At 45.4% G+C, this 13953-nt stretch overlaps 2 protein-coding genes and 1 long non-coding RNA gene across 11 annotated transcripts in view; 2 read left to right on the top strand and 1 right to left on the bottom strand.

Moving 5' to 3' along the window:
* Window positions 1-2598, top strand: part of CISD1 (CDGSH iron sulfur domain 1) — an 18876-nt gene extending 16278 nt beyond the window's left edge. For all 3 annotated transcript variants that reach the window (XM_088168771.1, XM_014893215.2, XM_088168772.1), the window contains exon 3: window positions 442-2598. In XM_088168771.1, coding sequence (XP_088024897.1) covers window positions 442-531 — 90 coding nt within the window. In that variant the 3' untranslated portion in view covers window positions 532-2598. The remainder of the gene's footprint in view (window positions 1-441) is intronic.
* LOC148222962 (uncharacterized) lies at window positions 1605-13953 on the bottom strand. 6 transcript variants are annotated; one of them, XR_015805074.1, is made up of 3 exons: window positions 12799-12961; window positions 12684-12718; window positions 1605-7132 (listed from the first exon to the last, which is right to left on the bottom strand). It is a non-coding gene; the product is annotated as an uncharacterized LOC148222962 (long non-coding RNA). The 6 variants fall into 6 exon arrangements; XR_015805077.1 differs by having other exon boundaries at window positions 1605-11203; window positions 12799-12953; XR_015805076.1 differs by having other exon boundaries at window positions 1605-11203; window positions 12684-12715; window positions 12799-12953.
* Window positions 13292-13953, top strand: part of IPMK (inositol polyphosphate multikinase) — a 38632-nt gene continuing 37970 nt past the window's right edge. Inside the window, exon 1 of one of the 2 annotated variants that reach the window (XM_088168759.1) lies at window positions 13292-13497. In XM_088168759.1, coding sequence (XP_088024885.1) covers window positions 13292-13497 — 206 coding nt within the window. Of the gene's footprint in view, window positions 13518-13953 lie in introns of both variants that reach the window. The other variant, XM_014893204.2, reaches the window with a different exon arrangement.

The raw sequence follows: 13953 nt of genomic DNA, 5'->3' as shown, positions 1-13953 counted from the left end.
CTGTAATTCTTGCTCTGACCAGCCTGTTCTGGGGTGGGGTTTTTTAATAGAACAGATATTTCTTCAAATTACTTTTAACTGATGTTGCTCTTAAGGGCAGCACTGAGGAAGCGTGGGGCAAGGTCGAGAGTAAGATACTCCAGGTAGGTTACAGCTGAAGGTCTGCTCAGGCTGTAGTTTTGTTCCAGTCACCTGAGGCAGGAGTACCAAAGAGAGTGGAGTTTGGTGGCTGCTTTTTTAGAACAAGCCTCTTGCCTGCTCTGCACTAATGAGGATAATGTTTGTGTTCAACCAAAACTCAGGGAGACCTGAGATGCTGCATAAAAGTTGTGGTCTGTGGTTTCAGTGGATTTAATGAGAAGATGCCTAATAAACTTTCAGCCTAGGTTCTTAGTTCTGACTCTGGATGTACTTTACATGTGTTTATTCTTTCTTTTTCAGTTCCCACTGTGTGACGGCTCTCACACAAAGCACAACGAGGAAACTGGTGACAATGTTGGGCCTCTGATCATCAAGAGGAAGGAGGCGTAGAGTGGATAGTAGAAGTTACAGAATCAATGTCTGACAAATCCTCTGTTCTCTTGTAATTGGGGGAAAAAACTCACAAATTCTTTGTCATATGCCTGAAGACTTCCCAATGTAGTATATACATCAGGCTTCAGCATGTATTTTCTCTGGTGCTTGTTGTCTTTCAATCACTACAATGCATAATTTACTAAGTAGTCATGGTTTGAATTTTTTGTCCTGTAAAGCATGTATACCCTCTCACTGAATGTGAAACTAAAATGAGGCATAGAATGTATTTCCTCAAGAAATAGGTATTAAATTATTTCAAGTTAGATACTAAAATCCTGGAGAGTTCTAAAGTCACAGAGCTGGATAGATGTCCATGTAAAAGGCAGTGGCAGTGAAGAAATCACAGTGCCATCTTAATCTGCTATTATGCTGCATTTTCTGCAGGTGTCACATTTGTCCTTTTAGACTACTGTGCTGTATGGCGTCTGTAAAAGGACAAATTTAAAATTGCTGGCTATGAACAGACAACAGAAAAGGCTGAAAGTAAAATGGGGTTAGAGGGCAATTTTACCTTCGATTTTACAGTAGCATTTAAACTTGACCCCATTTCCATTTGGTATCAAGAAAATACTATCCAAACTGTGGATCTGTTTTTAGAGTAGGACTAGGGAAATTATTTCTGAAAGATTTCTTAATAGACGAGTGGAATGACACAAAATGCTCCAAGAGCAATGGGCAAGGGGTGGCAGGGTTGTTTTTGCTGTTGGGCGAAGCCAACTTCTCAGACCACAGGATGCTTCTGTGGGGTGGCTATGCTGATTAATTCTAGAAGATAAAATAAAAACTAAAACCCCACTCATCATCACCATCTGCTTCATCATTGCACCGTCTGGTTCTGGAAAACTATTCCCGCTGAGAAGGGAGGAGGCATACCTTTCTTACTATGTGGCCTTAGGCTCTGTGTGTCTTAACTCCTGCCTCCCTGAGCTGCTAATATGGTTTAGCTGATTTTACCAAAAAACCCTGGCATGGAAGAAGAAAGGCTTTGAAAACAAATAGAAACAAGAAGGGAGGGAAGGATGAGACAAAGAGAGATCTTACCCTCCTTACCCATGGCACTTGTCTTCTTGTTTGGCATGGTTGCATTAATGGCTGTCATGTTGGTTTCCTTTAATAGCTTGGATTTATTAGCACGCATGTAAATACAAAGCAAAACCCAAAGAGTGGGGCAGCAGGGGGCAATTTTGTACTAAACCCAGTCCATTAGTGTAACTGTGGCCTAATAAGATTGAGCTCTGAATGTCCTGGGACAGAAACTACCTCGGGACTACATGAAAGGCCTTGTTAAGAAGCTCACATTTTAGCCTGGATTGTTAAGGATTCTTCAGATGATCAGAGCAGGAAAAGTTCTATTTGTTTTATTTTTTAAAGGGTGGTTGGTACAACTGGTTAAAACATGTTTTTTGCATAGTCTCTGTGCGGCTTTCAGAGGCTGAGGTCTTGGCCAACTGGTCTGGATTTGGGCAGAAGGCATAAAATGTAAAGAAGGAGGCACAGGTAGAGAAAGGTGGAGTGTTGGAGTAAGGGCACTGTGGTCCAAGAGACCTCTACTTGAAAGAAGTTGCTGTCAAATGTGTCAGTTTGTCTTTTCTGTCTGTCTTGAGTGTAAAGACACTTGATTTTTTTTTACTTTGCTGAGTACTAATGCATATGGAAAGTTGTTTTAACAGTAAATTATCAAATACATTTTATCCAAAGCAAAATAACTTCTGTATTATTAGAATATGACACTGAATATTTCTTTATTTTTGTCAAATACACATTTGAGGTAATCTTAATCTCAAGGCTGTAAAGTCTGTGTTCTCATGAGTATGCTCTTTCAGTAGTGCTGTACAGTGCTGTTGTAGTCATGAACCTGTGTCTGGAGTGGATTTTCCTTCTGAGATTCCTTTTCCTGTCAACATTAAAGCCTGGCCGTTCCTGAAGGAATAGAAATTCAGTGTTAATGGTCGGAGAAATGTAGTCCTGAGGTTTCATATTAATCTCCTGATTAAAACTATTTTGTGGAGTTCACCAGTAAAATATTTCTGTGAGTTTTGGTGTCAGGGAAATGGGCCCCGTGGGAAGTTTTTATTCCTGGGAAGCAGAGTTGCAGAAGTAGAGTCTGTGTTGATTTATTTACATCCTGGTGACTTGTTTTGGAGAAGTGTTGCATTTCTGAATGTTGATTTGAGTGTTCAAATCTTAATTAGAGGCACATGCAATTCCTGTACTGTACCTTATTTAAGCAAGCTGTTCAAATGTGTTAAGAGAGTCTTGGATTTGAGGAAACAAACTTAACCAAGTAGTCTCAGTGAGCATCACAGAGAACACTTCGTTTTTTTCTCTTGGTATCATAATAGGTCACAACGTTCTAATGGGTGGAGTGCTTGACTGTTGCAGTATTTTCCTAAGTGTCTTTCTTCAGTGCTTTCCTCAAATAATCTCCAGAGTATGAAGTGCATTGGTTGCATTTCTACCAGTTTTAACCATAAAGAAATGATGCAAATGTGCAATTTTGACCTCAGATTGAAACCCTAATACAAATCCTTCAAAAATTAAAGCGGAGAGAAATCCCTGCCACAGAGTAAAACTATTTCTGCTCCTCATTGCTATTTTCAGCATGCCAAGTGTTTCTTGGGAAGGTCAAGAAATTAAAGTACTGATTCTTGAGTAACTGAGTGTGATTCATCTAAATAGTGTGAATGTCAGGTATTTGAGTGCTTCTACAGTCAGGATCCTTGAATAGGTGAGGCTGTAAGTTACAGGTATTGCCTGCAGGTTTCGTTGAAGCACTCTTAGTCTGCAGGCTGTGGAGACAGTGGAGGCCAGCGGCCAGCACTGCAGCTACGCTGCTCTACCAGATGGAAACAGCGGCCGTGTGTCGTGGTTTGACACTGGGCAAACGCCAGGTGTCCATGAAAGACGATCACTCACCTTCTCTTGATCTTAGCAAGAAAAATTCAAAAATTAATGAAGGGCTCATGAGTTGAGATGAAGACTGGGAGAAAACAACTCTTAAGGGCAAAATAGGTTCAAATGTAAAGGTATAAAGTAAATTTATTATTAACAGAGAGAAGGATAATGAGAAGTAAAATAAGCCTTTAAAACACTTTTTTCCCCGCGGGCCCTCCCTCCTTCCATCGACAGCGCAGGGAGACAGGGCGTGGGAGTTTTGGTCAGTTCCTCACTCGAGAACATCTGTTCACTCATGGAAAGGAGTATCTCCTCTGCTACACTGTGGGGCACCTCCCACGGGAGCCAGTTCTCTGTGAATTTCTCTAGTGTGTCTCTGCTGCTCATGAGATTAGTCTTGCCAAAACTGCTGCAACATGAGTCCCTCCCACGGGTAAACAATTTTCCCAAAACTGCTGTGATGTGGGTCACTTGTCCATGGGGTGCAGTCTTCTTAAGAATAGGCTGCTCTAGTTGGAAAGCAAGGGCCCTCTTTCTATCTCTGGAAGCAGGGGTACTCTCTCTCCATTCGGGTCTCCCACTGGATCACATCTTTCTCTGGCGTTCACCCATTCCAGCGTGAGCACTTCTCCCAGAGGCTGTGAGTGGATCTCTGCATCCCCCATGGACTTCATGGGCTGCAAGGGGACAGCCTGCTTTACCATAGTCCTCACCACGCCTGCAGCGCAATCTTGGCTCTAGTGCCTGGAGCATCTCCTCCCCCTTTTTCCACTGACCTTGGTGTCGCCATGTTTTTCTCCCTTACATGTCCTCACTTCCTCCTCAGAAGAAAAACTGTTGCCTGTACTATTGCCAACATGTTCCACTAATTCAAAGATTGGTGCAGGTTTGCGCTGAGAGGTTGATCTTGTCTAGGTTCTGTGCCGGAGAGTCATTCACCATGTTTTTGCCGTTGTCTGTGCGGCCCTCCCGCCACCTTCCAGGCAGTGGCGGCTGCCGCAGCACTGGTGCTATTTAACGCCATTCTTTAGGTGGGGCACTGGGAAGGGGAAGCTGCCGCCTCTGCCCTTCTGTCGGCGGCATGGCTGGCTAGGGGTGGCCAGGCAGGAAAGGCTCACTGCAGGCTGCGCCGAGATGGCGGTGGAAGCCGCACGTTGCGCACTGCGCTGAGATGGCCCCGTTGGTGGTGCCTCACGACCTCTGAAAAAAAACCAAACTGTGCGTGCACTGTTTTGATTTTCTTCTTAAATAGGTCATCATAGAGGCATTACCAACCCTCTCTGGGTCAGCAGCATTTCCATCTTCAGAGCCATCAGAGATTGGCTCTGTCGGACATGGTGGATGCTTCTAGTAGCTTCTCAAAGAAACCACTTTCTGTGGCCCTCCCTTGCTGCCAGAAAACCAGTCCATGAGCACTGGTCTAGGGGGCTTTCTCCACAGCTGTAGTTTTAGGGGGTTGCAGCAGCAGTGTTGGCTGGCTGAGCCCAGGCACACTGGAAGTGCTGCATAAATATGTTAGTGACTCAGCAGCATTTCATGCCCAGATCCTCATGCACATTGAGTCCAGAAGTTGTACTGCCAATTCCCTGACAGTGAGCCTGCTAAAATTACCATATTGTTGCTGCTTGGGCCTTGTTCTGGAGCTGTTGGGGTCTGTGAAACTTACCTCGTGCAATTGTGTAGCAATTAGACTTGGATTTTCCTTTCCATATAATGCAACTAAAGACATGGAAACATGAGTCACTATTGTATCACAGTTGCTCACTTCCAAGAAACAGGTCAACATTTTATAATAAGAGGAAGGATATGAATGTAGGCATGAAACTAAACATTGGTTTTGCAAAGGAACATTCTGGCTTCTCCTTAGCCACTCTGGCCATGGAAGTGGTGGACAAGCACAACCTCCTCCTTGCCTGTTGGCAGAGAGGATGCCCAACACCACTGCCAGGAAGCTGAGTTTATTGTTTACCATTGCTATTTCCGCTCAGACAGTACATTTCACGTAGATCTGCGCTGACACATATTCAGTCCAGTGTGGGCAGTGGTGCAGGGGCTTTGCACCACCTAATTAGTGGTTTGTCTATCAGTCTCGTCTGTCTTCTTCTTAGAGCCAGGATTAACAGAAACACGGTTGAAACAGTTTTTCTCATGTTTGGGCTTGGTTGCTTATTGTATCTTATCAGAAAGTACAGAGAATTCAACAGCACTTCCAGCTCCTTGCTAGAAGCAAGGAAAATGGCTACAGAGGTAACTGCTACAAGGTCTTTTAAGGCTAAACAGTCCAATAGAGTATTAACACCTATATTATTTATATGTTTGACCCAATAACTACATTCCCATGACCCTTAGAGTGACACTAACTGACCAACCAGAAACTACTACCTGAAATCCATGAAGAAGAAGGAAGAAGAAAGATGAACAAAGAAGGAGGCAATGCCCAAAAATCTCTATCCTGTCCTATACTGTTTCGGTTTGAAAGACAGGTATTTTGCCAAGGAAAGGCGAGAACCCCTTTCCTGAGATGCAGAGTGCAACCCCCTCCCTTCTAATTATTATAGTTTCAAATCAGAGGCTTTCAGGCAGAAGATATGGGGATAGGAATAACAGTTCTTTACTGATATCTAACAAGGCAAAACAGCAGAAACAACAACAGCTATAAAAATTGACAACAAAACAGAACAGTACAGCTCAGTTCCACTCCCTTTTTTGGCCAAGGCCCTCTTTCCCTGTGCTCAGTTACTGGTGCTGGGGGCAGGGCAGGTCCCGCGCAGTCGAAGAGGGCTGAGTGATGGCAGCAGCGGCCCAGGGGTGAGAGGGATGGAGGAGCGACTCCCCCCTCACGGTGTCGGTCGTGGTGCTTGGCAGTGTGTCCGGAGGTAGTAGGATGAAGTGGGAGCAGCAGAGCGGTGTTCGACGGCAGGGAACGTGGCTCTCGGCACTGGGATGGTGGGGAAGATGCTAGATCGGAGCACGGGCCATCCTCCTTTCACTCCACGAGCGAAGCGAGAGCCAGAGAACCCAGGCCCCTGTCCCACCTTTCCTTTTCCGGTGTCCCCCTATCCCCCACCCCCCTGCGAGAGAAAACTATTGCTACTAAGGTGTAGCCACAAATACTTAGCATAACAATGGGAAAAATTCCACAGGAAGAAAAGGGAACAATTCAACCCCCAACATATACCTATTACTATATTATAAAAACCTCAAATTTAAAACTCATCACCCTGTGAAAGCACACACTTCTAATTCACTACACACTCGTGATTTCTGCTTCACCACTTATATTTAGAAGCTGTCTCCAAGGCCTCAGGTTAAAAGCAGTGTTTTCCAGGGGGTCTGCCTGAAAGCACAGAAAGCTCAAAACCTCCAGATTTCTGGGATCCAACAGTCCAGCAGTGTCAGATATCTGTTCCCCCAATTGCCTTCTGTATCCAGGCTTGTTCTATTGTGGTTTTCCTGCATTGATGAATGGCTTCTTTGTTTTGCACTGTCATAATTGTTTTCCTAGAGCCATGATTAATTTGGAACGGGTACCTGGGCCTGCTGCTTGAAGCTCTCTGATGCTTGTTTTCTGTAGGAGTTGGGGTGTGTAGTGCATTTCTTGGCAGGATGATTTCCAAGCTGCGTAATGCTGAGGCTAATGCAGAAAGCAGCTGAATAAAAACTAACATAAAAATAAACAAACAAATTTGTGAAGAGAAAGAAGAAGAAGAAAAGGGAGAAAAAAAATGTAGTGGATGAGAGGAGAGCATAAGCTAGCGAAGCTTTACTATCATGTAACAGTACTACATGGTAGCAAAAAGGGATAAATCAAACAACACAATGGTATGTTGCATTTCATTATATACCCTAAGCATAAAGAGTATAAAGCGGTGGTTCTATTAGCCAAAGCTGTGCTTCTCAGAGTTGAAGGGGTTATGTGTTTGAGCAGACATCTCTTACTGGGGTTTTTCTTCCTCAATTGTTTGTGAAATCCTGCAGTACTGGACAGAAAGGAACACGCACTGGTGCGGTGGTTCCCATTAGCAGTTTCCTGTTCCTTCACACTCCACTTTGTAAGTTGTTTAATTAGATGTGCAGTTGTAATAAATAGAAGGAGTATTTACTGGTATGCCCCCAGAAGTCAGTAAAATCAACAGGTTTACAGGACTAGCAAAGCAGGATACAGTCCACCTTTCCCATATGCAGTTTGGAGTGGTAAGAAGGGATTTACCTGGCTTCTCAAGCAACTTCAGTTTCCTTCAGAAAAGGAAGGAAGTGGCATAGGTCTCACATAAGCACAGATAGATCATGTCTGTTATGTTTTTCCCTGCTGAAGGCTCAATCATCCGTCTTTCCTATTTGACATTGCACTGCCCTTAATCCACTTTGCTCTGCATCCTTTTTTGTCATGCAGACTACGATTTTCTTTGGCTGTTTTTGTATGTGTGGCAGACTTACACCAAAAAAAGGTGCCTTCTCCTCTCTAGGAGCAGCCTGTGCAAAAAAACCTTCCTGAGTATCTCAGAGATTACATCTTTAATGTGTAAAGCATTCAAAAATCCGTGTAATCCAAGGGTCTGCTCAGTAACTGCAATGTTTGCTCTGTTCAGTCAGGTTAGCTGGCAACAGGCAGCAAAATGAATTATAAGATCACACTGCATAACTTTTCTCAAATACTTTTCTACAGCTGGAAGATATCACCATACATGGGTAAGACATGTTCAAGATGCACTGTCTGTTCACTGCCAGGGCTCTTGCGCAAGATTTGGGTACCAAAAAATGGCCAGCCCAGACTTCCACTGGAGTAATTCTTGAATTTGATGCTCTTTTCAAACAGTATGTACTTTCAATCTCATTTGTGGCTCTAACAGCTATGCAGGCTAAATTACTTTTTAAGGGTTGTGACTGTTGTTTTGCAAATACATTTTGGCAATAGAATACCATGTAATAGAACAGACTTTTTTAAAGCCAGTGGATTTAATCAATAAATAAGTGTTTAATTTTACTGCAGGTGAAGGCAATCTGAGTCACGTCTAGGGAAATACAAATGGCATTTTAAATAAACCTCTTGGCATGCTAATCACCTTAAATCGAGTTCTGGGCTTATCCTAAAGCATTAGGATGTGACTGGCAAAATCCAAATGCCATCATGCATTTGTAAACACTGAGCAACCACTGATAGTGATACAACTCTGTACTTGGAAAAAATCCCTGTTTAGAAGGACAAAGAGAGGATCTGTATCTGCCTGTAAGCCATGAGATCAAGAGATGGTACCAAAGACTTTGATCTAAAGTTTCTGTTTCAGATAGAAGCTCAGCTTCTTTCTTAAGGATGTCAAATCACACACATCTGTCATTGCTGTCTTCTAGGACTGAAGGCAGCTAAAGCATGCTTCAGCTATTTAGGCTCTCTGCAAATCATGGTTTCATCTTTCATATTGGTAGTTAATGGTATGTTCCTATTCTCTGTGAAAGACCAGGCATGGAAGTTGAACTCAGTATATGTCATGATGAAGGTACACGGAGCAACAAAATTACACTTTTGTTTTTCCCTCAACACTCTTCCTGCTGCTTCCCAAAAGTTTTGTTGGCTTTTTTTGGCTGTAGATGCACACTGGGCTGATGGTCTCAGGCAACTGTTAACAGTGACTTCAGCGACTTCAGGCCTGTTTCCTGGGCCATGAAGTCCAGTTCAATCATCAGCATCAAAGAGCTTTGGTTTGGATTATTTTCCTCTATGTGCGTTACCCTCTGTTTTTCTATACTGAAACTCCAATGCCAACAGTATGCATTTTGTTCAATTTTGCAAGATCCCACAGGATGTTGTCATTGGCATGGCATTTGACTGCCTAGGGAGGTCAGGAATATCCGTAGACTTGGTGATTTTGTGTGCTTTCCCTTCTTCAGGTTGTGAATGAAGATGTTGAATAAAACCTGTCTCAGCAAACACTCACTGCTGCCTCCTCTCCACCATCAAAACCCTTTCATTTGCCTCCCAGCCCTTAACCTACTCTCAGTTTAAAAATGAACTTTTCCTTCAAATACTTGGCTTAGTTTGTTTATTGATCACCAAGAAGAAAACAAAATCCAAGGATTCTGAAGAAGAACTGTTGAAATGAGTTTCTCACTTTTATAGTCCTTGTATCTTTCTAATACAGAACAGACCTCCCCAAATTTACAGTGGCGTTTCTGATTGTAGAAGATCAGATCCAGAAGATCCAGAAGATCCACTACTGCCATGAGTTAACCTTGCAGTAATTTTTTAAATGTACCACATTATCACAGAGAGTATAGGTTGGCTTTTGACAGCATCCCTTTGTTTTCATTCTAGAAAATCCAAATGAACCAGTTGCCAGGGACAAGAGTAATGTCAAAGAGTTTGCATTTATTTGTCAGGTAAAATATTAATCATTGTGGGACATGACGCCTTAGTGACAAGGCCATAGGTGGGAAAGAAAGCAGGATGGCCCCCTTGAATTTTACAGTTGCAGCAGATAAGGGTAAGTTTAGATTTTCCTTCACTTAACAAGAACAAAACAGGACAGAACTTCTGTGAATTTAACAATTAAATGACCTGTGTGATTTTAAGAGGTGACAATACAGCAACACTTCTGCTTTGAAATGGCAAGAAAAAAAAAAGCTACAATGCAGCTAGAAGTTCCTTGCTGCTGTGATAGTGTCTGCCTTGCATTGTGTGAGTGGGACAGGCCTCCCTGCCTGCAGAAGCCTCACTGCAGATGCTTCTGTCTGTCCAGCAAATAACTGGTTTGGGTGATGGACATTTGTTCTCAGGCCCACATGTATGGTCCTGGCTGGCTCTGTTGCAATCTGTTGGGCTGGCAGGAGCTATGCAGATGTGGCAGCCTGATGCAGGAAGTGGCTCTGAGGGCAGCAGGATCCACATCTCTCACACAGACCTTGTGCAGAAAGCACTGCTCTGGCAAAACAGCAGTATTTTTGGTAAGGTGAAGAAGTGGAAGAGGTGGTTGTGAACCATGTGAAGGTATAGTGAAAAATCCAGCAGAGTTTGCTGTTGGCATACTTCTAGATTACCAATATTTTGGCAAAGACCCAGCCCCACTGTTTACCTAACGTCCTCCTGCACTTCCACTTAAATAAGAGCTTATTTCCTGTACTAAACTACTATGCATGTTGTGGTTAGTTATTAACTAGCTTTCATGTTTGAAAAAAGCCTTTATTTCAGCAGAAAGCGATTCTTTTGTAATCGTCGCCCAGTTTGGCGCCACTGTGCAATCTGCCCATGACACATCCTCTCACAGCACAAACACAGTCCTGGTGTTTTCTAGGCATTGTTAGTCTGGACATTGTCATCAGACTGAATGAGGTAAGACTGATTTTCAGTGACAGTGAGGAAGAGTAATTCAGAATTAAGTATAATTTTGCCAAAAGCATTTTGTTGGGGGAGTTGGAGGAGATTCTCAAACAAATGCCCCTCCTTTAGGAGCTGTTCACAGCCTCTTCTCTTTTCTCTTGGAGTGCAGTTGCACAGTCTGGAGATGAGAAGTTTCCTTGGGAATATTGCTGATAGGTTCAGTTTTCAGTGCAATCTCTCACAGTATCACACAGTAGAGAAAGGAATTACTTGCCATTTCTGCTATTCTCTGTTTCACTTGTTTCATTTTAGGAGAAGTTCCCAGAAAGACAAGTGAACTCCATGTGCTGAAGTGTGAGGGTGGACTGAGTGAATGGAGGATAGTCTCACGTCACTTGGTTTCTATATGCATAAATCTGACTAAAACAAATGTCAGGGGAAAGGAAAGAATCAGTGTTTGCTTATTCCAATTACTCATGCTCTCATATTTATTTTAATACCCTCCAGGCACACTTCTGTTAGCTGCAAGAATATCTAGCAGCTATCTGTTGAGGACTAGGGGCTTGAATAATCTTTATATTCCAGGGTTTTTGTATTCTAATTCCATTCTTTCTTTGAGATTTTCAGGTCAGGCAGATTGCAGTGTTAGATGGGCACTTAGACAAATTTGAAATGCCATCACTGTTTTTCTCTCTGTATTTAGACCCAGATTAGCTGAAGTGCCTTACATCTTTGCAGAGGGAAGTATCTTTCTGCAAGGCTCAGGTTGGCATCCAAAGCTTGCAGCACCTATTGCTGTTAAGACTGGGAGCCTTCTCTCTGCCAGACGCACACACTTGTGCTTTTTTTTTCACTGTATGCCTCACTAATTCTCGTGCAAGAGTTGGCCAATCTTTGGTATTTCTCTCCTGTACCAGCACCCCCCTGGGAAAATTCATCATTGAGTATCTGAAGATAGGAGCTTACTTTTGCACCCATCTAGCTTCTAATCTTTAGGGCTGGACAGTAATGACTAATGAGAAGGGGATCTTAAGGAGAGAGAAATGTTTTCTGCAAAGCCTTGTTACTTCAGGAAGTTGTAACCCCTGTTTGTGCCACATTATCCAATTAAGTATGTAAAACAAACTCTTCCATGAACAATGAACTAAGAAACTTAGTTTCAATAGATTTATGTTTTGCTCCTTTCTCTCACTCTTCAAGTTTTAATTTTCCCTGTGACCTTCCTGCTCCTTTGATATGGTTAATTTCCCCAGAAAATCCCCTAAATTGCCATCACTTCTCCCAACCACCTGCCACGTCTCCACGTCTTCCAGCTATGGGATGGGGAAAAGGTGGTAAATAGCCAAGCTCACCATATCGAGGTTTCTCTCTGACGTCATTGCCAATGCTTGAATATGCATCAGGCCGTTTTATAAAACCTGGGAAAACAACCTCTATCTGCTAAAATAAATTTTCCTGTCTCTAGCCTCTTTTTTTTCTGTTTGTGTGTCCTACTAATGCAAAACAGAACTTGATACCGGCAGGTATCATAGCAAAAGTGCAGATTTAATACTCACAGAGATCTGCTCATTTTATAAGGAAAAGAAACAGCAGAAAGAAAAGGCAATAATTACAGCCTGCTAAATAGAGCTGATATGAGCCCTAGTGAAGGGTTAATGAAGTCTCCTAGGCAAGCTTTGGGGTCCTGAGAGTGAATGCAGGGTCATGCACACCTTCCTCTGTCCATGGGGAGGTAAAATTCAATTTAGAGATTAATCCGTTATGCAGTTTAATCTGGTGCTAGGCCAGGTGCACTCATCTCTAATGCAAGACCCGCACGTACAGAGTGTGGAAAGGTTCTGGTTCAGGCTGCTTTTTAAAGGGTCTCTGTAAACTGTAAAGGTTCATACTGTTCGCATACCTCGGCTGGGTCTCGCTTGCAGTCACTCCGATCTACTGGAGAGAAAATTAACAAACCTCGGCGTAACGGTAGATTTATTTAAAAACGAAGAGGATTCGGGGGTATTTCAGGTTACCGAGAAACAGTAGAGGGGAACGACTCTTGCCCGCCACCGCACGGTTCTGCCGGCTCTCGCGAGGGAGCAAGGGCTGGGTGCCCGCGGAGTTGGGGTCTCCGGCCGTTATGCGGCTCGGGGCCGGTTCGGCGGTTGCGCCGGGCCCTGCTACCTTCTCGAGCATCCGCTGAATCGGCGTTCCCCGTCTAGGCCTTCTCCTGGGGCCGGGCCCCACGGGGCGCCACCAAGGCCACCGTCACCGTCACCACAGCGGCGGTCCCGCTGCGAGTCGGGGCGGGCCGGGCGGCGGAGGCGGAGCCACGCCTGGGGCGGGGCGGTGGCGGTCGCTTGCCCCACCGCGGGGTGGGCGGACGGCACGGAGTGGGGTGATGGAGTTGTGGGCCCTTGCTGCCCTCGCCCTGTTTTGCAGGGCCCGCTGAGGCCCGGCCACAGCCGCTACCAGAGCGCGGCCACCCCCCTGCCCACCGCCTTTAACCCCCCCCATCCCCGGGACATGGCCACGGAGCCCCCGCGGCCAGCGGCGCGCTCCGAGGGCGGGCGCGGGTGCTGCGCGGGCAGCGGGCGCGGCGAGACGGAGGAGGCCGAGGCCGCGGCCCAGCCGGTGCTAGGCGCCTCCCTTGGCCCCGCGGAGGCGGGGGGCGGCCGGCGGCGGGCGCTGAACGGATGCGTGCCGCTGTCGCACCAGGTGGCTGGGCACATGTACGGCAAGGATAAAGGCGGTGAGCGGCGACGGGCGCGGGGAGGGGGCGGCAGGCCTGGTCGGGTCACTAGTGAGGGGGTTCTTCCCACTCCACCCTACCTTCCGTTTATCTGAATTCTCCCAGACCAGCTTTGACGGGTTGGGTTTGGCTTCGATTTCCTCATGCCCCGGCGGCGAAGGGGCAGCTCCGTGGCTGGCGGGGCAAGGGTCGGTGCAGGCGGGAGCGGCGTCGGGGGGCGAGTGCAGGACTCGCCGCTGCCGTGTCCCGAGCTCCCGCCGCCAGGCTCCGCCCGCACCTGTCCGCCGGCCACCGCAACACCGCCAGAGGTGCCGCAGCAGCGCGGAAAGTTGGTGCTGGGGCCTGAGCAGTGCCAAGGGACCGGAGCTATTTCCTTTGAACCCTGATGGTAGGAACTGCCCCTGCTGAATAGGCCGACGGCTGAATTACAGAACCC

This window comes from Sturnus vulgaris, chromosome 8, assembly GCF_052056855.1.
Source record: "Sturnus vulgaris isolate bStuVul1 chromosome 8, bStuVul1.hap1, whole genome shotgun sequence".
Lineage (NCBI taxonomy): Eukaryota > Metazoa > Chordata > Aves > Passeriformes > Sturnidae > Sturnus > Sturnus vulgaris.
This window is presented reverse-complemented; position numbering and strand designations above follow the sequence as displayed.